We start from the raw sequence: 26361 nt of genomic DNA, 5'->3' as shown, positions 1-26361 counted from the left end.
TTTAAAGCTACAATGTTTAGAAATGCTCAAAACATCTGAACTGTCTCAACATCCTGGTTTAGACTTATTTAAAAAAAGGCATCAGCTTTTGGTTTTCATTACTGAAAATATTGCTATTTAGTCATTTTATGTTTTGTGTAATCCAGACTCCACCCTCTACTGGACTCTATGGCAGAGCCTGTGCTCACAGAACTAGGGTTACAATATCGTGATCTTGGTTATACGTCAGCTAAATAGTGAAAATGTCACATTGAATAATAAAAGCTTTATTACAGTAACCAGAGACAATTCTTTGTAAATTGTGTTTTATGGGATACTTTGCAGAATTTGGGTTATCAGTTAACTTGCGCAACCACAGTTACTGGTGTACAAAATAGCAGCAGAGCGCCTTTTATCACGTTCTTCACATATTTCACTGTTTTTGGTCAATCTAGATCTAGATGTTATACTCGCAATGAAATCTACAATGTTCCAACACATCATCTCACAGCATTTATTGTCACTTTGTCCGGCCCCATTTCCAATGTAGAGTACGTCAACGATGAGAAGTTTTAGTTTTTCACGCCCGTATCTTCAGGCCGCTCTTCTCCCGGTTCATCCGGCAGGTGACCCCTCTGGTGTTTCTTGAAGTCGCTGCAGTGCATGAACCCTTTCCCGCAGGCCGCGCAGAAATACGGTTTTTCTCCCGTGTGGACCCGCCTGTGCAGCTTGAGACCGATGGACTGCGTGAACCGCCTGCCACAGATGTTGCAGCCGTACCGCTTCTCCCCCGAGTGGATCGCCGCGTGCATCTTGAGGTTGCTGGGGTTGCTGAACTTCTTCTCGCACTGGTCGCAGCCGTACGGCTTCACCCCGGTGTGGATGCTCATGTGGTACTTGAGATTGACCGTACAGCGGAACTTCTTGCCGCACACGCCGCAGACCGGCTGCAGCCCGCGCTTCCTCCCCGTGTGGATCCTCATGTGGTTCTGGAGCGCGCTGGCGTGGCCGCAGCGCTTGCCGCAGGTCTCGCAGACGTACGGCTTCTCCCCCGTGTGGGTCAGCATGTGGTGCTTCAGGGCGCTCCGGTGGCTGCAGCCTTTACCGCAGACCTCGCAGGAGAACAGCTTCTCCCCGGTGTGCTTGCTCAGGTGACTCTTGAGGACGCCCGCGTCGCTCGATCCGAGGCCCAGCACGTCGCAGCAGTCGTCCTTCTGCCCGTGGGTCACCCGGTGGGTGGTCAGGGACGAGGACGAGAAGAAGCTCTCGCCGCACACCTCGCAGACAAAGTCTCGGTCCCCCGAATGGAGGTTCTCGTGATCGGCCAGGCTCTTCCTGCACTCGAAGGCCTCGGGGCAGAGCGAGCAGACGAACATCTTCTTCAGGGCGCCGCACCTGTGCCGCTGGAGCTCCAGCGCGCCACTGAACTGGGTCTCGCAGAGCGCGCACGTGCGGGTGCTCGGCTTCTTCAGGCTGTGCCGCCGCATGTGCCGGGCCAAGGTGTATTTGTAGGCAAACTCCACCCCGCAGTCGGAGCACTCGTAGGGCTTCTCCCCGGTGTGGCGCCGGGAATGCGCGGCGAGACCCTGTTTCTCGGAAAAGCATTTCCCGCACTCGGCGCAGAGGTGTGGTTTGGTGTGAGTCAGGTGGTGTCTGTCCAGCATACACTTCAGGGGAAAGGTTTTGTCACAAGAGGGACATTTCAACGGCCCTGTGGTCGTCTTCTTCTTCATTTTGGACGCGGCAGTCGACGTGCCTGTATCTTCCTGGACGCCGTCTTCCTGGCTCACATCGGAGGCGGCCTCTGTTAACATGGCGTCGGGTACAGACGGGGAGCCAGAGTTACTCTCATGTGTGGCCGCATCCACTGAAACACACAAACAAAATGCTCCATTACGGGGATATATATATATTTTCTTTTAATGCCAATGAAAATGTGAAAAAGAATCACCTGGATGGATACTCTTTAGTGTCATGATACTAAGCACCCTGGACTGCATTTAAAATAGACATTTACAAGATAAACCACACTTGAAAATGCTTCTTTAATATTGGGCCGTCAAAAACTACATTCTAAACACGTTTCATGAAACATGTTGCCGTTCTAAATTATCTAACTTCTCACCGTCTAATGTGTGTATGTTGTACGATAACTAGATGCGTTAACTACTCTTCACTGCCAGGTCGCTCTTCTAATTCAGACAATGTTTAATCTGGTTTGTGAAGAGCAAGTAGTTACCAGGTGTGGTCACTGATTCCGAGTCTGCCGCTGTTGGTTCTTCTGGATTTTGCTCTTCTGAAAAGACAAAAATCTGTAATTAACTTTAGCATATCTCTCAATAGCAGAGTTTGCCCAATCCGAACTAGTAGCACCCGGGACGTCCATCCTTCGCCAGCCGGCCATTACAATTGCAGGTAAAGCAATTCATTTTTTAGTTGGGTGCATCATTTGAACATTTCATTTTGAAAATGTAAACTAAAGGCAAAAAAATTGCAACCGCTAAAACATGGCTGTATGGCTTTGGGAAAAGACTGGAACTAACAGAAGCTGTGAGTGGTTAGTACTTGCATGGAAAAATGGATTCAAAACATTTGATGGTCATTGCTTAACTACGTACAAATGATTCTAACTTGAAACAAGCATGGCTGGCACATGCTGCCTTTGACTGTACTGAGCGCTGGAGAACAACATGCAGCAATGAACACTTTGAATGTGAAGTGTAAAGTGTGACTAGAACTGAAGCTGGCATCGATACCTCTGTAATATATGTGGTCATTCTCCTTTTTTGGTGCCGGTTTGGATCTTCCCTCGATTTTCTTTCTCTTCTGGCGAAAGCTTCTGGTCACAGATTCTGTAATTTACCAGCAACATATGACCTTTTTAAACAAAAAGTTAACATAAAAAGCCGCTCCACACTCCCATCCACCCACACACAAGCCTCCAGCTGACTTACGACTTTTGGGCCCGGCCACTCGCCCCGCTCTCGGCTTGGCGCTTGCCTGTTTGGTTTCGCCATTGGCCCCAGACCTCCGCTCTGCAGCAGGACCGTCCTCGGCGTCACACACGGACACTTTCAACATTGTCAGTATTTTCCGCACCGCACCTTTGGTCCACATTTCCATGAGGGATGCAAACTGGTCCTGTGAAGTCCCGGGGTAGGAAGCAAGGAGCTGTTAAGTATATACATGATGGTGCTTCAGCAACTAGTCAATTGTTGAGTAACTAAAAAAAAATCTGCACAACCCAACGTATGAATAATCATTTTGCAAATGTGTCGAGGCAAAACAAATAAAGGCCTCGCAGGGATACCCAACTTTGTTGGCCCATGTGAGCTCCCATCATCCACACACGTTACAGATGTGTTCATTTACGTAAATAGTAATAATATATAATATTGTCACAATCATTTATTTATTGTATACAAGAGATACTGATCCTGAAATAGATGGAATTGTATTTATTTGTTTATCGCGTGTGCAAATGTTTTTCATCGCTATCAGCTTTTTGTTGGCAGCATCTGTAGTTTCAAAATGAATAAACATATCGAAAAAGAACAATTGAAGAGTAAATTAATATCGGTATGAATACTTTTTTCACCAATAGTTGATGATTTTTTAAAATAAATAAATAAATATATATATATATATTCAACATGTTTTTTAAGTTGTATAATGTCTAATGATGAAAAAGAATAAGTGCTTAATTGAAAATAAATAATAATTGCTAGGTCCCTTGACTTAAAACTGAAATGACATGTTTTCTAAGTGAAAGCTGAAAAAGTTACTTTGATCAAAGGTTTGTTGTTTGCACTTGATCAACTTCACAAGCTAATGAGACGCACAATGGAGCTACACGTGTTCTTCTTGTGCTCAGCATAGTTACATTTCTTCATGATGCGTTAAAACTAGCGACGCAGTTTTCATAAAAGTCGGCGTTACCGTCACGGCTTCATGAAACGGGCGCCTCTCCTCCGCTGGAGTCACTTCGTCTTCGCTCTTCAACGCCGGAGCAGCGCGCTGCCGGGCGGCCATGGCCGAGCAGTCCTCCAGGAGTCTGCGGAGCTCCGTCACCGCCGCCTCCACCTCGGCCTCCATGAGAGCAGATATCTGACTCTCAAGGGTCTCCAGGCTCAACATGTTTGGGAGTGATTGGATGTCGTAACTCAATTGTCAATAATGCAACTATTTTCTTTTCTGTAATGGGCAACTTGTTCCGGTCATGTTGTTGTTGTTCCGGGTTTCTTCTTCTTCTTCTTCGCGTATTGCTTTGCGGCAGTCGAGGAGGACTTCTGCCCCCTAGAGGAGATGACGCGCTACAGGGTTTATTCAGCAGTTATATCTTAACGTGTTATATATTTTGAGGTTGTCCCCTAAAATGTGATTCCACCTGTTCATTCATGGCTCCCTAAATATGTACTTTGACCATTCTACTTAATATAATTATATGTACCACTTATAAAAGGCATATCTATACAAACAAAACATGTAAATGTATGTTGTTGTTGTTTTATTCCAGAATAGGTGTAAATATCTGTGTGTTGTTGTAGTTTCTTACTGAAGCCACTAGAGAGCATTACACATTTATGATTCTGAATACACTGGGGACAACCTACATCCAGACATGTCTGAATGCCATTTACACAGAATGCAGGCACATCATCTTATGATACAGATATATGGATATAGAATAATGTATTGTCTGGACAGTAATAATTAAGCATTAACTATCCTGAAATAATAATAATATAATGATTGAACTGCTATCAGCTTAGAAGACACTAGAAACTCAGATGTTTCCTCGGAGTGATGACTCCACATGTTGACATTTCCATGCCAAACATATTTCCTTTATTGTAATAAAAAGCAGGCAGCTAAACATCAAACCATCTTTATATTTCCAATGAACTATTATCTTATCTGTTTCCATCTGTCCTCAGGAAAAATAAACATAATCTTTCCATTGAATATCATCATTAATTGTTTAAGGAAAACATATTAAATTTCATCTGGCAGCATTGCAAATTGTCAGTAATTTTGCACAAGCAAAACCCCCGATAACATCTGATCAACCTGCGGGTGAAAATGATCTCACATAAAACGAGTGCCGACACAGGCAGAGGATGAACTTATGTAAGATGTTCATGGCTGAGACGTGGATCTTGTTAGACGATAATAAAAGCCAGTAGTTCATCCAAAACGTTTCATTTATGGTAGAACACAATGTGTTTCACAGATAATTATCCATATGAGCTCCTGTCATCCACATAAAGGTTCCAGATGTATTCATTTAAGTTAATATGACATATGATGTAATCCATATGCTCTTTGATACTCAGTGAAAGAATGACCGAGCAATGTTCTAGGCGTTGTGTAGTTTTAGAACTATGTTACACAAACCTTTTCCTCTGACCCGCTTTTTTCAAATGGCAAACAATTGCGACCCAATCCACATTAGGCCTCATCTATATGAATCATGACTAGTACATTTTGTTGCGTAAATGAACACACCTGGACAATGCAGTGCAGCCTGAGTAACACAGTGGGACCCTACACTCTTTCTACAAACAGCTGGGACGACGACAACAACGTCTTTACATGTTACAGCCGCTTCATCATTGCTTTGCAATGAAGTTGTGAATAGTCACAAACAAACACGTCTCTTGGTTTTACTGTTCAAATAACGAATATATAATTGTAATAATTCTCCATCGATACAAATCTTGATTTACAAACATTTAAAAATGTTTTTCTATATTGTTGTAGATTTGTTGTTTATAGTTAATGATTCAGTTATGACCAGTGAGGGTGAAATTATACACCCAACTGTGGTTCAACAGCACATGACGTGGTTTACAGATGGATGGAAGTGAGTTACAACAGATGTGGATATTATGGGATTAACATTAATACATAATATCAATATTATGGTATTAATCCCAGTGAGTAATAACATGTGATATGGTGTGTGGTATATTGTAGAGCCCTGATGTAGCTAACAAGATGTACAGTATGAAAGTATGGAAACAGATCAATGTTATCAGAATTTGGTATTTCTGTGATGATTGTGTTGGCAAATGCAAACTGCCTGTATTTGTTTTGAATAATAATTTGAAGGGAAATGTCTTTCCATCAAAGGGAAGAGGGCATTATGGGAAATTGCATATTGATTAAACCAAGAAATGAACCTGAATTTTTTTGTCTCATACTATACTATAATATTTTTAAAGACCTCTATCAACAGACACTATATTTTTTATGATTTATTTCACTATATAACTTTTTTTAACGCATATCAGTATTCCTTTAGAACAATCAAAAATGCAAATGCAGTCATCTGTACGCTCTAAAACCATGTTGATATTAATAAGACAAACGGCAAAAGTATGAAAGTTTATTTGTAATACTTGAACAGTTAAAAAGGCATTAGCTGTACAATTTAACACTGATGACCATGTACCCTCAACTTTTAATTTGTAATAAATCCTCTGTCAACCAGAAACTAGCAATCCAAAAATATTTTGGTTGTCAACTCTAAAAGCTATTCACAGTTTAGAAAATAAATGAAAATGTAATTATGTATTATGCATCAGATTTGTTTATGTTGACCCTTTTAAACAAGTACAGGTTCATTTTACTTCTTCAGGAGTTCATGTGTTGGCAACTACATAGTATATGAACCCCAATAAGTAGTATTACATTTATTTAAGTGACACTTTAGTTTTGGCAATATTGATCTTAAGAAATTAAAACATTGTGAAAACCATAAATTCATAAAGAGAGCATATTATCTTTCACAGAGTATATTTATTAGTCATGACCTGATGTTATTCGAAAGAAAGCCTTTGATATGTTCAACATGATATGAATTAACCATGCCACTGTACAATTACTGTAAATATTCACCGTATGAGTTAAATGACTACCTATAATGTCAAAGGTGGGACTCGTAGAGACAAAACCACAGCAACTCTGATGCTCTAGAAATATTGGTTCGTCTCTTTGGGCTCACAGCACCAAAATGCAGAAACACAAAATGAGCAACTAGCTGGTGAAAACAGTGGAGCATTTAGCTGCTAGAGCCCGTTGTTTTTCTAAGGGCCTGATGGAGACCAGGGACCAAACCAGAGGCACTAAAGGACAGTGAATGTTGAACAACTGGACAAAAACATAAATCCAAAAGAATCACAGTGTTTCTCTTTCCCCTTTCCACAAGTGCTCTTCCTCCCTCATACCAAACGTCTAACTAACCCTCTTAGAGCCCTGGCAGCGGGAGGTCAGAGGTCGTGGCATGGCAGGCACAGAGCCCCCTCTCCCAACTATTTCAGGAGACATTCAACACTCGGCCTTGAGACCCTCAACCCTGGATCTCAAAGCCTGTTCCCAAGCTTCCCTGTTTGTGCCTTTTGATTGGAATAGTCTTGACTTTGCACAGTTCCCCGCTGGTCTATGGGGTGACGCTTCCCAAAAGTTCGGGGGTCAAGTAGCCGTCTGGTGTCGGCATGATTTTTGTGATTATGAGTTGGGGGGCAGGGATGGAGTTGGGTGTCAGTAGGAGGCTGTTCTGCCTGCCAACACCCTCTACAACGGTGTAGACAGGAGCCGGGGAAAGAGGGGACATGGGGGCGGTATCGGATTTCTGGTAATGAAACAAGGACGGTGAAGAACATGTCACGTTTCCTGGGGACAATATGGGGCTCATTTTTCCTGCGTTGAGCTCTGAGGTGTAACCTCCATGATCTGGATACGCCACCAGGAGCTGAAACTCTTTCTTCTCTTTCTCTTTCCCCGCCATGATGTCTTTCCCCATCTCAGTCTCTTCCTCACGCGACAGCAGCACCTTGCCAGATGACCTCACCTCACTCACCTGGGTGTACAGCGCCTCTCTGCCCGGTGCTATAAAACGAGGCTCCCCAGCGGCGGGGATCTGGACCTCGAAGCTCGGCTCACAGGCGGTTGGGCACGACGGTTCCATACTGTGGGTTTGATTTGGGAGGAGAGAAATGAAAGCGGACGGTTCCGGGTCGCCGGGTAGATCTGGGTCGCAGCAGCTGGCCCGGCCCGAGTCGTCGTCTCTGAAGCCGATGGAGAGAGGAGAGCAGTTGGAGGACAGGGAGCGCCCCATGAGACAGTCCGTGTCCAGCTCTGTCAGTCGGTCATTATGCTCTTCTTCAATGTCGAGCTCGATGAACTCCACCCAGGGGTCGTTGTTGTAAAGCTCCGGCCTCAGGTCAAGGGGGCCACCCAGGATGGAGGTCAACTCCCTCAGCTTCCCTTTCTGTGAGATAAACCAAATAGAGTTGATACCCTCAAGAGGCCACATTCAGCTGGTGAGTCAGCCTGGCTGCTTCAGGCATAATTACAGTTTATTATTATTATTTTCTGTCAGCGATGTAACATCAACAATTTAATTGCTCAGAACTGGTACATGAAAAGACACAAGGTCAACAAAACAAAAGCAGTCTGAAGGTTTTTAACAAGCACATGTTGACCAAACATTGCGCACAAAAGAACACACAGACACACATCTACGCCTCGCCGACCCTCACAAAGCCCAAAGCACAACACAAAGGAGAGAAACAAACATATACATATAAATATATACTAATATCCCAAGCTTTTCCAGCATAAGTGGACCCACAAGTTGCATTTTGCTGTGCAAGCTTGTGTTTAAGAATGACAATGAATGAACCTTGAACTTGAACATGTACCTTACCCATCTATGAATTGAAAAGAAATATTATGTCCTACAGTCAAGATGGCATTCTGAAATTTAGTATTGGCCTGAATATGAGACATTATTTTCTGATACCAAAATAAAAATATCCCCAATAGGAAAGTTTTTTTGTGAGCCTGAAAATGGTTTTCCTTTTACAGTTTTAATACATGCCATGATCGAGACGAATACCTTGAGTAGTTCAGGGTCAATTCCTCTTATTTTAGGTCCAGGAACAGGAGGCAAAAGAATAACCATAAACCTGAGGGAAGAAAAAAGGAGTGTGAAATTTGACACAAATGCCAACAAAAAACAAAACACACTTGAATTGAGATCTCAGGACACACATTGCAGAGCGGATATACAGAATGTGTCACTTCTCCACACGCTTGAATGATAACACAGACACTGAGGCAGCTTATCAAGGTCTAGCATCCCACACAGTGTGCTGGTCCCTGAGCAGCAGACTGCACTCTCATTTATCCAACCTTTTATAAACCTTACAGTCCTACACAGAAATACTGATGGCCGGGAAATACTTACTTCTCCTGCTGCGATATGATCACTAGCATCAGGATGGCCACCAAACACAAGGCACCAAAGATGAGCAAGGCCACCAGTGGGAATCTCGACCCTGGGAAAAGAAATGCACACAAATTCACGTATACTTTCAGGGTCACTTTAGCTTTGTTTTATGTGTTTGTGTCTAAGTGACTAATGGGGACAACGACATTTTGAAATTGGTCATTGCAGCCCGTGAGCAGCGGCCATCTACAGAGCTTTTGCTCAAAACCGGACCAATTTCAGGAATGGTTGCCCCCGTTCACGCTCGGTTAAACCTTCATCAAGGACGATCGCACACGATCTGACTTGTGAAAAGTAACCGATCTTTTATACTCTGTGCCGGTTTCTCCTGGAGTCAAACCAACATTCTCAAAACTCCACAAAGTTCTCAATTTTATCCGGCTGTAGGCGTCCGCGTAGTTATACAATGTTGGATGTAGATACCTGGCTCCCTCTGATATCAAATACTTTGATTATTATTGTATTGCCATCCTTAAATGTTATATTATGTGTTTGTTACATAACCAGTAACTATCATGCACTGGGGCCAGAAGAGTAAGAAATATGAGACGTGTCTTCAAAAAGAAAGTCAATAATAAGAAACGTGTTCTTCTGCTCGTACAATAGCTTACTTACTATGTCTGATCAATGCAACATTCTCAAATATTTAGACATTATTTAGGCATAACATGGGGCTGGATTCACTCATGGCTACTGGTCCATTGTTAGAACAGCATTGAGAAGAGGCACCAACACTTTAATGCGCTGTAGTTGAGTTGTGATGGTGCTTGTGGGGGAGAGCATTACAAAAGTGCTAGTCCCAGGGCCGATGCTACTTTAATTTGGCCTTGAACACATAACTACTGAAATATAATATATTTTTCGTATAGTGATTCTCATGCTCATCGGAAGAGGTTCGGGGCTGTTAGGTGAACGCAGAGAGGTCTATTAACGGTGACAAGGACATTTAGCTGCAGCTTCTGCAGAAATAATGACAAAAACCTCTTCTGATAGCGTTTGGAAGAGCTGTTCTCCTCCAGCCTGTAAACAAGTGCAGTGTGTGTTTACCTGTAAAGGGAACGTGCACAAATACAGAGTCACTGAACTCGCCAAACTCCTTTCCAGCGAACGTTTTGCACCGGACCCGAACCTCGTGATTGACGTCAGTCTGCAGCCCGAAAATAGACCGCTGTGTGCTTTGTACAAGGTCGGCCTGTGGTGATGAAAAATAAGGTTAAAACACACTAAGCGGTGCTGCAGCTTTACAAGGGTCTCGTTCAAGAAACATCCGTGTTTCATTTGACAATAACAAAAAGTCTACTATAAAAAAACACATAAACATACGACTGATACCAAAATTCAACTGAAGTTGTAGTTAAGCACCCTAAAGTAAAACACCCACCTGTTCCCACAGGTCAGAGTTGACGTTGCGGTACTGGACCTCGTATTGCAGCGTCATCCATCCCATCTTCACGTCTGCAGACTGAGGCGCTTTCCATGTCAGCATGATGTCATAGTAAGTACCGGTGATGCTCATATTCAGCAGCTTCCAGATCAAGTCGACTGGAGGATCCGGTTGCACTGCAGGCCAGAAAATAACAGTTTTACCCTCAGCAATTGAGCAAGATGTGTTTTACCTTCAGAGTGTATTACTATAGTTCACACATATTCATTCTAGAATACAAAGGAGGCATGTTAGTTGGAGTCAGAGAGTCTCTACTGGTTTCAAACCCTCATGTTGGGTATATAAGACCTGGCTCACATTTCCAATTCATTCATTGTCCCGTTGAAACAGGACACACAGTACACTACTGTCTAATATATCATCGTAGCATTCAGTTATTATAACATCCAACAAGCAGCCATGACACTTTGAAAGTGTGCAAAGAGCTAAGACTCGTGGGATATATTGTACAAGAGTAGATCCATTTATCTTAGAATATGGACAAAAGTTTAGACTCTCCAGAGAGACGGATGCTTGTGAAACAGTGGCTCATCTGGAAGTTGGGGAAGAGCATTGGTCCTTTACCAGGGGGCCAACAAATCCTATCTTTAAAGAGTGGAAAGTAGCAGAAGAATATAGGTTTCTCTAGATCTGAATCATGACAGGTGCGTCCTGAGGCAGCAAACTCACCGATGTCTTGAATGTAGAAAAGGTTCTCGTCATAGAGGGTGGTTTGATCCCTCGAGCGTAGCTGCACACTGGAATACGTCCAGATGGATGTGTGGTTCTCGTTGAAAAAGCACTCGTTTGGCCTGTCGGTGCTGTAGTGAGGACACTCGCTCCAGTCTTTAAGGAAAGCAGGGGGGGGTCTGCAGGGAGAGAGAAGATACCGTCAGCATGAACGAGAGGAGGAAAGCGACAGGAAACACTTCTTCATTCAGAAAGAAAGGCCACTCAAAAGCAATTACTACATTTTTGGGTGCACTTTCATAAGCATGCAGGAACACTATAATCAACTGTGGTGAGCTTTGTTTGGACAGTTGTGAACACGGTTAACTTACCAAAAGGACATGGGGAAGGCTCTTTCCTTACACGCCCTTCAGCATATTTGTTTTGTAATTCGATCCGCTGTAATTTGTGCAAACCGAACCGGACGAAGTGGAATACAAACCCGACAGTATATGGCTTGTGAAAGCGCCCTTATATGTGAGTTATCCTAAGACCTGTAGCGGGGGGTTATGTAATTGTAAAGCTTGCCTTGAAGCTGATGCTAAAGGAACGGTCATGGGACGGTTAAAATGGAAGGTGTTCATCCTCTGGGGAGCATGAATGTGCTCAGTGAATCTGCAAGTTAGACGATGAGATGTCTTTTGAACAAAGCTGACGTTTTGGCCGAAGGGCAGCGGAGGAGGAATGTTCATGAGTACGGCCGAATCCTACTCCCTAACTACTCCCGATTAAAACACTGATTCAGAAAGTCCTGATTCCAATTTATCGATACAGACCCTAATATTGCATTAACGTGAAAGTGCCTCTTAGAATTTAACTTAATAGCAACTACGAATAAGCAACATTGTTTTTTTCTTTAAAAAAAATAATAAAACATGGCAAATAATATCCCAGACTGGACAAATTTGAGATTATCAATTTGAGATTATCATCTGAAAATTGGAATTAATCAAATATTGTATTACGCAAAATGGGTTGTGTTCAAATTGATTCTAATGGATCGGGTGTTAAATTGGAAGCCCGAATACTCAATAGAGCTTAAATTAGTGCCCAGCTGTTTTAGAGAATGTCGGAGAATAAAAAGAATCTCTAGAACTATATTATTGTGAGCATTTTTTTTTTACGATTTACGTCTTCATCGAAGCTTGAGGCTGAATACCTGAATAACAGGGCTGGAAGGTCAGGAAGACTAACACATTGTCAAGTCTTTTTTGTGGAATGTGTTGACAACTAAAAAAGAGCATAATGAAATAGAATAAAACCAAGCGAATCCTTTCACGTGCATCTTTAGGAAATCTCGTGGCCTCTTGGTGTGCATTTGTGAATTTTCTTCACCAAGTTGGTTAATGGTAATTATTTATTATAATTATTAAATAATAGAGAAACCCTAACATGCCCTCAGATATAATGAGCCTGAACTGGACTTATGCCTTGTCAACACAGAGGGAGCTGGTGCGCCAAATGCCAGATAAGGCGTCCATGTGAGTTGTAAATCCTGCTGGACCTTGAAAAAAACATGACATCTATTGCTTCTGTCCATCGGGGGAGAGGGATCCTCCTCTGTTGCTCTCCCTCAGGTTTCTTCCACTTTTTTTCCCTGTGAAAGGGTTTTTACTATCTTTTTGGGGGAGTTTTTCCTGATCCGATGTGAGGTCCCGGGACAGGGATGTCATGTGTACAGATTGTAAAGCCCTCCGAGGCAAACTTGTATTTGTGATGTTGGGCTATACAAAATAAACTGAATTGAATTGAATTGAAAAATGTGGATGAAGAGAGGATTTCTGAAGTGGTTTACGAGTCAACTGTTTCCTTCATTTACTTCCACCTAAATGCACAGTTCTATCAACTAGCACTTCCTTCCCTTCTTTTCTTATCAGACATACGTATACACTATGTGCAAATAACTGCACGTCATGTTTTCTGTTTCTTCCTGAAACTCTTCTTTTTGTCTTTTTCTGTGTCACAGACTCTGTATAGATCCTGTATATATATATATATATATATATATATATATATATATATATATATATATATATATATATATATATATATACATATATATGTATTTAAAAACAACCAACTATAGACTCCCGTGAATTAAAACTTAAGGTCCATAATTTGTTCACTGATTATTTTGTATATTTTATTATAGTTTATACCAATGCAAATATATATTTTCAAAATGATTGTTTTTTATTGCATTTCAATTGAAACATAGTTTTCTTAGCTGTTGAAGTATTATTTTCTTTTATTGTAATTATTATCTGTCCTTTACTCGTAGGCACATTATTCGAAAGGCCTGGAAAGTCATGACTTTTATCTTTTGTTGTAGAGACTACATTATTTGTACCCAGTTGTATCCTTCTCCTCTCTTTCTGTTTTTGTATCTGTGACCTTGACTTGCGAGAACAGTCACATGCTTCTGTCCGTGAAGCTTTCTCCCTTACTTTTTGTTGATGTAGAATAAGCGCAGAGCTCCCGGCTCGGAGAGGTTCCGGGAAGTGCCGACATTCCATCTGCAGCGGAAAGTCTCCATGTTGGTGGAGACGCAACCAGTGATGTGTGGGTGTATCTGGGGGAGGACTGCAGGGAACAGAGAGAGAGAGAGAGAGAGAGGGATAGAGAAACATAATCTTATATTCATCACATGTAGTTATTTTTGATGCAGTATGAACCGGTTTCGTTCTCTTTCTGGCGTTGCAGCTCATTGTTACGATGCATCATTGTTGCGCTGCACTTCAGTGACGGGATACTAACTGAAACCTAAATCCAGGAGGCACCCCGGCCGCAGGGCGAGTGTCAGCGCTTTCCTGGAAGTCATTGTACGGCCCTTCCCGCGAAAGCTGCAGACGGCAAGAGTTCACACTGCCTCGGCTCTCGTGGAATGAGCTATTTGCTCTCTCTGTACTCTGGAACCCTCTTGCACATGAAATACTACTGGGATCCTGTTTCACAGGCCGAATGAACTCAAACCTTTCTACAGCTCTCCTGCAGCAGACCATAGCTGCGTCCCATTTGACACAATGAGCTGCAGGTGAATAGTATTGTCCCACGGAAAGATTGAGTATAACATATGTATTAAGTAGTTGCATTTTGGGGATTGTAGGCACCAGAAGTGAGTTATAAAAAGTAAGAGGAAAGCGCTTCTGCAGAATCGATTAATTTCCTATTTTGACTGACTGATTGTGAGTCTGACTGTTTTGATGGGAAGAAAACAACTGACTGTGAGGTATGTGGATTAACCAGAGGACTCGAGGCCAACCAAAACATCAGCTGGGCTGTTGTTATCAGCAGGTATTAGTTTATTGCAGATCTTCGGGTGTCGCTGTATAAGCAAATTACAGTAAATAAATGCCAACGATATCTTAAGGTGTACTTCCTAAGGTGTACTCCCTATTTTAAAAGCATCTCACATAAGTGGACAGGATTTCATTAAAAAAAAGATATATATCTGTTTGACTAGCTACTGTGCCACGACAAGTTAGTGAGGAAACATGTTTGTTTCTTGTGGCTGAACTGGCCCTTTAAACAAAGAGCCGAGGGAGCTTTTTTACAGGCCTGATTATGTTCCCAGGAGGCTTTGAGATATCAATAATAACTCTGGAGACGGCAGCAGCAGTCAGCTGACCACATCAACAGGTCAGAGAGGAACAACACTCGGGCCCCTGCTGGCCTGCTGAGCACCGAGACGTGCAAAGAACAAGATGGCTCCTTCCCAGCAGAGGAGGCATCACCCGGAGCAGATGGATACCTCGGGCCTGATTAGGGTGCTTCAGGGAAATGCAATCACGGGTTAAAAATAACCTGTTGACCAGATCCCCTAGTCCTCCTCGGAGCTCTGCCTAGCTCAGGATTACGAGAAAAGTCAATTTGACACTCAGCTATGCCGAGCATTTATGCAGCTCATTTCATCCCATTTGTACGTTGTGTGTGAGTGTGTGTGTGTGTGTGTGTGTGATGGGGAAATGTGTCGCATTGATGTATTATAACTTTTTGGGGGCGTTTGAGAGTACTTGGTTATATTCCTGTTTTAGTATAATTATTATAATTATTAGTGAACATTATTGAATTTAAAGATCAAAATGAATGAAATATCAAAGGCTGAGAGCAGCAGATTTATTTAAGCACTGCACTACTACCGTGCCAAATGTCCTACGGTAGCAATTATTGTACAACAGAGGGTTGCACAACGCAGTGCAGTGTGTTACGCTACACGCAAAAAGAAAACAGAAGTAGTGCATTCCTGGAGAGCATTTCTCCTTTCCAGGACGCATCAGGAGGAATGTATGAGCAAAAACAAAAACACTGGAAACAATTTGAGGGCAGAGTTTCGACATCGGGGAAGAATTGTCCATCATCTTTGACTTTGTTTGAGCACTCAGCATCATTGTTGTGAACACAGGCTCCGAACCCCAGAACATGCCGAGCCGGGTTGCCATGACCGAGCCGAGTCTCTGGTGTCCCATCGCTGAGCCAGCCCAAGGGCTATTTCCTCCATCCCACGTTCCTGCTGCCGGACATCAGCCAGGAGCAGCAGGTCTAGCTGTGTTATTAATAGATGCCGTGTGGTCATCTGTATTTGCTGCATGGCATACTGTGGTCGTGGTGGATGGCGGGCATACAGAGCGCAGAAGTTGGCATCCTTAGTCCCATGGGAGGATAAGTGTGATGCAACAAAAGCACTTTGATGAAGAGAAATGTTGTGGTTTTTAGTTGAGTGAACGAGCCATGAAGTCGGTGTTGATATTTTCTGTCCAAGACTTTGCACTTTCCCTGACCTTAAAGTCTGCGTAAAGCCAGATGTTAAATAATGCTTGCAGATAATATATATATATATATATATATATATATATATATATATATATATATATAACTTGACCTCCACCAGCTACAATAATACAATTATATATGTGGTATATATGATATATGTAGAGTTATGATAGTCCGTCATTAGCAAAAATGTTAATACTAGATTATTGTTGTTGCAGCTTTAACTTGTCATGTGTAATAGTACATCTAATGTACATATAACTGTTGCTTGGACATAACATTCACTTTGAGGATGGTATATTACGCTCTGGGACACTTTTTAATTTACATTTTATATACCTATATATATATATATATATATATATATATATATATATATATATATATATATATATATATATATATATATATAATAAATGCAGGACCTTTACCTGTTAGTATTTTAACATTGTGGTTTTGCTACTTTTAATTCACTATCGGATCTGAATAAATCTTTCACCACTGAGTAAGAGGGAAAGTATATCAAGTATTGCCCCATGATGCTTGATTCTGACCAGTACACCTTATCATGAGCTCCTAGATCAACGTGCAAACCTTCACTGAGCGGGTGTCCTTGTCGAGGTGAGTGACGCCGTGTTTGCTCGCCAGCTGCCAAACAGAGTTCACTACTGGAGTAAGTAAACATGTGTGAAGCAGAAGCTGAGCGCTTTCAGGTCACAGCCATAAGAGCCACAAAACACACACACACACACACACACACACACACACACACACACACACACACACACACACACACACACACACACACACACACACACACTTTCCAAGCCGGTAATATCAATTTACAAGCTCTTCTCATTACGGGACACTACAGGAGACGAGCCGAAGGAGTAAACATGTTTACTTCAGAGTGATTTCTCTCTCTAAGTGCCGCAGAGTGCTGACACCCGTCTATTTCTGGGTGAAAGAAAACATCCTCGCTCAATCTGTTTTGCTAAGCCCAGATGTGTTTCCTCTTTGTTGAAATTTCCAAGGAAGAGGGAAACAGCAGCCAGTATTAATAACCTCGAAAAGGACTCGCCCATACCTCGACTGATCCCATATAGTATCAGGTAGCACACATATATTGCCTTCAGTGTGTGATTTCTTTCTGATTATAGCATCCATAACATCTGCACTGGTGGGACGCCTTCATTGATGTCTTTACTGTGAGCACGCAAGGCCAAAAGGTCAGAGAGTCACATGTTAAGCATCAATCAGTGCACTCTCTGGAGGAAATACCTCAACCTCAGCATTTAGACAAAAGCCATTTCCGTCCTTGGCAGAGAGCCACAATGCTCTCAACAGTAATTATTGAACCTTTTACTGAGTGGGACTGAGAGGAGTTATTTTGAGCTACCACCGATCTAAAAGTGTCTTTCTGTCGTAGACAATGACGGTTGACTGACTTAAATCTAAACCTTTGGACATAAAAATGTAAAGACAGAGGTGCACTAAATGAAACATCCAATCCCGATTACATTTTGTAGAAACCTAATGAAAGGATTCCGCTGCTGACGGTAGCTGTAGCTGGTATAGCCTCTGTGGGCACGATGAAGTACTTCCTCTCTTGGAAAATACTGAGATCATACACATACAATTTATATTTGCTCTTCAGCTCCAGAGTTTCTCCGGAGCGGCTCGTCGCCACAAGTAACACCGGGGCGGCTTGAGAGCGATTGGCTCAACATGTGAGTTGAAGGCGGCGCTTCAGAAATCTGCAGGCTATTAAAAGTTGGCCAAACCTGCTCACATGTCTGCATAAAAATATATATATATATATATATATATATATATATATATATATATATATATATATATATATATATATATATATATATGTAGCTGAGGCGCCACTGGCTCCAATGAACAGTTTGTCAGCAAGTTGAAATCGAATCCTCACTTATTATTCTACAGGGGGAAACCGTCAGAACACTGCGGCCTTGTTCATAAAGGCATGCAACTAAATCCACACCTCACTAAACCATGGAGAGTATTATGGGACAGGACCAAGCACATGGACGTCCTGCACGTGACTTTAAATGGTCAACGACGCCCTCATTTATGTCCGTGGATGAAATACAACGCATGTATGCAAACACACATGCCTTTCCACTGCCGCTGAGGGGGCTGTTTTGCAGAAAGCGGGGCCCCGGACGCACTGAACAGCTTTCCATTGTTCAGCGGGAGTGCACTCTATGCTCTCTAGAATTCCTGGGAAGCCACTTCACTAGAAAATCTGCTGGCAGCCCTCTGAGGCTCTGTGTGCGGAGGGCTTCGCTGTTGTGTAACACTTTTCTTTTTTTTTCTCTTTCATATATTCATCTGAATGCTAAAGCGGCCCGGAGAACACAGTAACAATGCAACAATACTGTTGTCCCGCGGCCCGTTAACAAGCAGATACAATCGGATTAACTGCATCTGCTGTCGAGCAATTTATGATTCCAAAAGCAACAAGAAAGCAAACTCAACGCTACACATGCAGAGAAGCCGCACACAATATTACACAACATGTAATCGCACATCTGTCTCAAGTATTTAAAATGCATAACCAGTGTGTTTAATAGATATTCATACACATACCTTGCTCAGAGGCTGATTCCATTGCTGAGAGAGTGAAGATGTGGAGGAGGAAGAAGAGCAGCGGGAGAGAGGCCGCCATGGTGTGGAGCTGCGGAGGAGACATGTGGCCAATGTTATAGTTTCTCAGTGCGGTCCTCCCAGCTGAACTACATCGCCCATGAAGGCCCAGCCCACCACCACCATTACACACTGCTGAGCTTTTTTCTTCTTCAAAAAGGAGAGGCAGAGTACAGCCATGATGAAACTGTACGGAGTCACATTGCTTAGGATAAAAGCGTGAAGCATCATTCAGTTGGCACACAGCAGCCCGGTTATTCTGCTTCCTAACGCTCATCCGCAGAACTCTGTCCCGTGTTGCAACCTTCGCTGAATACTTAGAGCACGTTAAGACAGACACATTTGTGAATTGTAAACATGTTCGACCTGTTAAGCTGAATACTATTTACTGTTGCACTGCTCGGCAATATTCAAGTCCTTCAGGTTTGGGGATTTATTTGACTACTACGTGTGAAGTTGCAACTTTAGTTGCTTTAAATTGATCTTATTTCAGGTTATATTCAAAGTTCTTTTACTGAATGACCCTTTATCTGCTCTCTGTTTCTACACTTGAGTTGACATCTGAACTCGTCCAGCTCTGTTTTTTATAACTTGTACTTTTCAACTCAATGCATTGCTTTCACTTCATGTTTGTACTTCAATACTACTTTAAATTCCTTTCAGCAGCTTCCCTTCAAATACTTTAATTCCACTCAGCTCCACTAAAACAGTTACTTCAGATTCATTCGATGCTTACACTTTAAACATTCTTCAACTCTTCTCAGCACTTAAATTCGAACTGCTTTCAGAAATCTTTTTCCGGTGTTTACACTTAGACGGACACTCGTCTTTGTTGATGCTGTCTATTCACGTGGACTCTTTTCAGCACATTCCCTTCAACCTCATTCCCTGAAACTTCAACTCCTGGCTCTTCCACTCTAAACACTTCACTCATTCTTTACAAGCTGTCACTTCAAATGTTTGAGTACTTCAACTTTAGATACAACTTTATTTATGTATATCTTTCATATTGTTATCATTTTAAAATCTACAAAGATTCAACATGTTCGGAAATTAAATGTATTTCAAATGTTGCAACACAAGTAAAAACACGGAAAAAGATTTCAGAAAAGTTAGACCACTCCAAATGTTTTACATCTTATTCCATGTCATTTGAAATAACAGGGAAAAAAATAGGAATCCAACAGGTGAAAAGTAATCTGCACTTATTGGACGGCGGGTAGGACCAGCATGTCTAAATTGGAAACTGAGGATGTTTTATTCATATTATCTTTGTGGTATTCACACTGTTTATACTTCCCGGAAAAAAACAGTTTTGTTCTAGACGTGACATCCATGTCCAGCCAACACTGCTGGGTTCCCGCCAGCGAATGTGCAATCCATCCACTACATTCTGGGCCTTGTTTAGATCTGGCTCTCTGAGCCTTGGATTCATATCATTTTCATCTTGTAAAGCAGTTTTGTTTGTTTTTAAACCCAAAAGTTGTCTCTTTGTGCGCTTGTGATGAGCACACCCAAGGCTGATTTATCATTTAACAGTTATAGTCCCTGACTAAGAATGTACATAGCATACGTACTTAATGTAAAAAAAAGAAAGAAACACAAATGAGTTAGTCAGTTGCATCTTAATTATGTAATTATGAATCTGATTGGTCAAGTCTTGCTTTTGCTTTGTTCTTGCTCATTGACCGCCCTCTGTTTAGGCTTTATGTATCGAAAAATAGTAAAAGCAACCAATTATTGGCCGACAAATGCTACTATCGCTTAGCTGCTGTCTCAGTCCTTTGACACAGGGAAGGGAAAAAACATGTTTTTTTACACCTCCCCATGCTGATTTTAGAGAGATATTCCTAAATTCAAACAATATATTGTGCTCTTGCCGTGCCTCATTCCTCATACAAGTAGGCCTATTCAGTCTTATGCTGTTATTAATGAACGATGAACGATCATTTGCTTCATTGCCACATTTTCCCACCACTGCAAACATTCGGCTGTGACTTTGATTGAGGTATTGTGGGCAACCCCGAAAAATATCAAATAGTTCACCACATTCCTATGAACCATGTTGGAGGTGCATTCTTGCTCAGATAAAAATAGAATTGGATGGCAACGATATAACGACTGTCTAATAGCTGGCTTTATGATTGCTTCATAGAGATTGTGACAACAGCCAGAAGCATAAGAACAAGTCACTGATTCAGTCTCTCTTTCAAAGTCTCAAACCAGAGTTGATGATTGTTGGGACGGTGGAAAGACTCACAAAGACTTTTTCAACTTCTCAAACGTGTGGATAACTGAGCCGTTGATGTCAGTGAACGCCTCTCGAATTGAACGTTTGTCTATTTCAGGACACTTGGCTGTTCAAAGGCACACGTGTCTAATCATCATGTGTCACATGACGGCACTTGACTTGACATAAATAAAATCACACAACCTGTTAATGATTTACGGGTCTCGTCTTCCTCGCGGTGCTCAGTCTAACCTCCACACACTTGACTGACGCTGGCTCGTGAACTGAGTCTTGTTAGTTCACTGTGTTTGCTCTCACTCTCACAGCTCTGTGCTGCAGATGGAGGACGGGCAGCGTCTTCATAGTTTATCACATCATACTTTTGGCATTATTCAGGTTGACATTTTCCTGGAACACAGTCCTACATTATTATGGTTATTAGCATAATCATCAATATTTGTATTATTATTCAGTTCAATTCAATTCCATTTATTTTGTAGAGCCCAAAATCACAAATTTGCCTCGTAGGATCTCACATCGGATCAGGATTATTATTATTATTCATTATTAATTGAATTATTATCAATTTCCCTCAAAGGAATAAGACTAATAAAACAAAATTAAGAAACCTGATTAAAAAACAAACAGCAAGCAACTATTATACAAGTTAGCAGCACTATTGCATGTTAAGTTTAATACTTGATGGAAAATAACGTCAGTGGGAGCTTTTTAAATAATAGCCTTTGATTATTATAATTAAAATATACAACGAAAAAAGAATGGTTGGAATTATGGATTGATCAACAAATTAGAGTTTTATTTTTTCAATTGCTAAATCACTAAAATGAGATAAAGTACAATTAGTGAAACTGACATTTAGAAACAAAATCCTCGGCTCAAGTCTCCAAAACTCGGAACACATGTTCTGCTTTATGCATGATTTCAACTCGGCACTTTTTGCAAGTCTATCTCTGCCAAACGCGAAGGCTACCTCTCAAAAAAAGGGTGTTTGTGTTTATTAAGAATACTTTTTTCCCTCTATATTCCCTCTGAGCGTTTAGCAACACGCTAAACATATTTACTGTCACATATTCTCTCACTGCTCGGGTCGGGTTCTGATGAATTCATCTCCGACCCGGGCCACGAGTCAGAATGACAGCGCTCAGCGGCATTGCTTTGTAATCCCTGCTCACCGCTGTTGGGAACAGACATCTGGGATGTCTCATGCTGATTGGACACGCGAACAGACTCAACTCCAGATGGCACAAACTCGACTCGGATGAACAGGTGTGACCTTTGCAAACATGCTCAAGGTCATGACAGGAAGTTTTGGGAAAACTTGTCACAAAGGGTGTTTAGTACTTTGCTCACATTTAGCCCTGATTTATTTTCATACAAACTGTCCCTGATACGTTGACCATGAGGTCATGTCGTCCGCGTTCACTGTTACTTTGACTGAAGATGCTTTGGAGAAGAAACTCCGGTACCAGGCAATAAAAAATAAACCCGAAAGACTTCTATGCCAGATGTTGTTGTTGTAACTTCAGTTCAGTTCCTCTGTCATTTATTGCAGAACTCTATTCATGTTTTTCTGGCATTGCGGAAGAGTATGCGCACTTCAAGAACATTGTAGCTGTGTGCTTGTTTGTCAGGGGTTTAAATAGACCGATTGTTTTGTTTACACACTTCTCAGCAGTTAAGACTAATTAAAGACACAGTGCATACAATTGAAAGTATTGTTGTTTTTTGGGCCACTTGCGGAGAGCAGAACAAGCTGTACCCACAGCTCTGGCATATTATCATCTCGTAAAGTGTGTTAGGAGAAGATGTGATGCGTCCTCATTCAAAAGCCAAATTGTTTGGGTGTTAAATCTTCATCTGCAATGCAACCTCTGACTAACAGCCATCATGTGATGCAGTTGAGTTAAACGCATTACAATTACATTTGTATTATTGATTAAAATGTCACAAACAAAAGTGAATTGTCCATTGTCATTATTCTTATGTTCATATATATTATTCAATATATATATTTATATTGTACATACAAGTTAAATGTTAATGTTGATGCTTAGTTTCTGTGTTCTACTCTGTGGTCGTTAATGTCTTTTTTATATGTATCTTGTTTATTTGTAAATGATATGTATATGTACGCCGAGAGCAATGTGTAACCGGAGTCAAATTCCATGTATGTGTACGCACACATGGCCGATAAAGCTGATTCTGATTCTGATAAACAGCAAAAAAAAAAGTCTTTTGTCTGAGCAACACGAGACAAAGAAAAAGAGGACGTTCTCAACAGTTACGGAGACAGACGTCGTAAACATTGGGGGCTCAGCCCAAACCAATGGGCCCGGGGCCCTGAGAGTGGTGATACTTCCCATTAATAGCAGGGATATAAACTAGTTTTCAAGTCTCGATAACAGAATGTTTAAAAATCTGCACATCACTTGGGATAACCATGATGCCAAGTTAAAAAAAGTCCACAAACTGTTTTGTACCCAACTGTTCTCCAATTGTCTCCATTATTCTGATACTGACTCTGCTTCTGTGTCTTTGTGCTTTCTCGCCTCACAGGTTTCCACAGATCTGCTCGTTATGTTGCATTGCTATTAGTATTGTCAATACATTACTGCTTATAGTATCATTATTGTTCTACTACCACTGCTGCTGTTATTATTAGTCGTCGTAATACTACTCTCATATGAATCATTTATGCATTGGAAGGTGTTGTCACTCTGTTATGTTGTTCACGCTGTACACTTGACATCTATTGCACTTCTGGCCATTCTGGCAGAGAGATCCTCCTCTATTGCTCTCCCTGAGGTTTCTTCCTCCCCCCTGTTAAAGTTGTATTATAGGGGGGTGTTTCCTTCCTGTGCCAATGTGAGGGTCCCGGGACAGAGGGTATGTATACAGATTGTAAAGCCCTCTGTGATTTTGGGCTCTATAAGATCAATTGAATTAATTTGATACTAGGCTGAACCTCACAATTGAGAAGTCGATACGAACTACAATTTGGCATACATTTGGATTGTAAAATTACACAAAGAAATATCCAAAATAGTTGCCATTTAATATTATTGGGACCATTAACTAACTGATAATCAAGTAATCGTTTCAGATAAGTGTTTTTTCTCAACTCTCTTGAGTCCCGAGTTACTCTAACAGCTTCTTCACTGCTGTTTATGTTGAATGAGTTTGTTTACAATCCGCCTCACAGTTGACTGGTTTCCCAGCCTGAGATTGCGCAAGATTCGTGGCACGATAACACACACGTCAAGAAGTACAAGCCGCCGCTGCAGCATTACCAGTTCAGTGTATAAGTAGACTTATGTCACACACGATCAGATGCGGTCTGTTTACGTTAACACACACACACACACACACACACACACACACACACACACACACACACACACACACACACACACACACATGCTGGACGGACAGGCGAGGACTAACTCACCGCGGTGTCGTCTGCTCCTCGTCCCTCACAGGGTTCCTCGATGCCACAGCACCATCGAAGTCTCCCGCGCGGATGTGGACACAACAATTCTCCCGAAACCGACCGCGTAACACCCCGTGGGACTGAACCGAGACTGTGTTTAAACCGACAGCTATGCGCTGTGGGAACTCTGGCGAGGAAAACCCTTCCCCTCCGTCGGCGGCACCGCTGTGACATCCACCCCCTGGCGGCGGGTCGATGGGCGCCCTCTGCTGGCGGAGTCTGGGTGCAGCAGGGAAAACACGGCCGACACAGTTACGTCCTGTTAGATCTGTAGGCTACTTGTAGTTTGCAGACCATTTATTCATATGTGCTTGTAAACATGTATGTGGAAATATGCGTGTTTCTGCGTTGAGCATACAACGTCCTTTTTTATGTGTATGTCTGTGAAACACATTGCTGCTCGTTTTGATATGTGTTGTATAATACACTTTATTACTATTATTATTATTATTATTATTATTATTATTATTATTATTATTATTTGTATCATTATTATTTTTTGTTTTGTTTTGTTTTATCAACCACACAAGATATGTGTTTTGATTAAACTTTCATTGCACAACATCAGACTAAACGTGGTGTTTGTTGTCGGATCTAAGAGCCAATCAGCTCTCTGATCTGGCGACAGCCAGGCGTTTCCCATCATGCCCCGTGTCTTGCAGTCGGTGGAAAGAAACTGCGTCCGTGTAATGGGAAATGCTATATTCTTGGGAGTATTTTATATTCTTGTATAAGTAAATAGTGCAAACTATCAAAGCTTAAAATGTGTAACAGGACTTCATCTCCAACAATATACTATACTGTTTCCATCCACACGTGTGTATGCACAATTCATTGTCATTGTGCAACACAAAGTCTTATACCAAAAAGCAGTTGTAGCCCATGTGCTACACAAGAAAAACATGACAAACAAAACATGCATTCCTGTAATGTATTGTTTTTAAACTTGGAATCCTCCCTCTTTTCGTCAGACTCTGGGGCAACCATTATAGATAAACCTTTCTTCGGTGACTCAAAGTTGCTGGTTGCTCCAGCTGTGGAGGCCTCTTTGTTTTCTCCAAGTCTGTTGTAAAGGTCTGCTTGAATTTTGCCATGTAGACTGGGTCATCCTCACAGATCGCAATCCCTCGCCATGTATGCATATAGCAGGCACCACTAATGAGCCTGAGACAAACTACCATCTTAACTCTAACAATGAATCAACGAGCACAGATTGCAACCGTTCCAACCTGAACTGTTCATTGCAACAAGCGTTTCATGGAATTCTGTAATGTTGCTCAAAGGGGAGTGAGTGAGAGCATGTCGTAGCATGGAGGGCTGCAGGGATGATGTATTTGTGTCGGCCAACGTGGAAGTTAGAATCACATTGGTTCCCCAGACAAAAAGTGAAAGGGATTTTTCCATTGGATTATTGCAGAAAATAGGCTCTGTGGCAAACACAAATTGAAGATACTTTCACGTTATGTTAAGCCAGATTATCCTCACAAATGATTTTTGAAGCACGAATGCAATCGGCAGAAGTATAAAAATAACGTTGAGCCTAAAACAAACTACGACCAGTTGGCGTGACCATACAAATCATGAAAGTGTTCTTCTGTGTGCCACCTATGAATCTCTATGAAGCTAAAGCTGTTCTCAAGTTCAAGACTGTCCATTACAAAAACATTCAATTCATTTTAAAATGCAGAAATTAGAGAAGTTACATCTCAAATGAACCTCAATGATCCTAAAATTGGCGCATA

General features: G+C 41.7%; 2 protein-coding genes across 2 annotated transcripts; both read right to left on the bottom strand.

Annotated features, from left to right (window-relative positions):
* Positions 1–357: 357 nt before the first annotated feature.
* Positions 358–4116, bottom strand: LOC306751354 (uncharacterized protein; the record flags this gene model as incomplete). The annotated part of the gene is made up of 5 exons (XM_079234919.1): positions 358–1846; positions 2219–2275; positions 2736–2831; positions 2934–3150; positions 3919–4116. The coding sequence occupies 5 exons, from the start codon at positions 4114–4116 to the stop codon at positions 552–554; spliced, it is 1863 nt and encodes a 620-aa protein (XP_079091045.1). The 3' UTR covers positions 358–551.
* Positions 4117–6362: 2246 nt separating this feature from the next.
* Positions 6363–25047, bottom strand: ghrb (growth hormone receptor b). Its single transcript, XM_079234949.1, has 9 exons — positions 24578–25047; positions 18822–18909; positions 13877–14012; positions 11391–11569; positions 10659–10837; positions 10325–10469; positions 9236–9326; positions 8885–8954; positions 6363–8254 (listed from the first exon to the last, which is right to left on the bottom strand). Exons 1-9 carry the CDS (start codon positions 24791–24793, stop codon positions 7424–7426), a joined length of 1935 nt encoding a protein of 644 aa, XP_079091075.1. The 5' UTR covers positions 24794–25047; the 3' UTR covers positions 6363–7423.
* Between the last annotated feature and the right edge of the window lie 1314 nt (positions 25048–26361).

Source organism: Taurulus bubalis (genome assembly GCF_910589615.1).
Source record: "Taurulus bubalis genome assembly, chromosome: 19".
In the NCBI taxonomy this organism is placed as follows: domain Eukaryota; kingdom Metazoa; phylum Chordata; class Actinopteri; order Perciformes; family Cottidae; genus Taurulus; species Taurulus bubalis.
This window is presented reverse-complemented; position numbering and strand designations above follow the sequence as displayed.

Excerpts from the sequence above, each read along its gene's own strand:
- ghrb (XM_079234949.1), bottom strand. The coding sequence starts at position 24,793 with ATGTCACAGCGGTGCCGCCGACGGAGGGGAAGGGTTTTCCTCGCCAGA. Across the intron at positions 18,910-24,577 it reads GAGGAGCAGACGACACCGCG|CTCCACACCATGGCGGCCTC; the intron begins GTGAGTTAGTCC and ends TCTCCTCCGCAG. Across the intron at positions 11,570-13,876 it reads TTATTCTACATCAACAAAAA|ACCCCCCCCTGCTTTCCTTA; the intron begins GTAAGGGAGAAA and ends CTCTCCCTGCAG.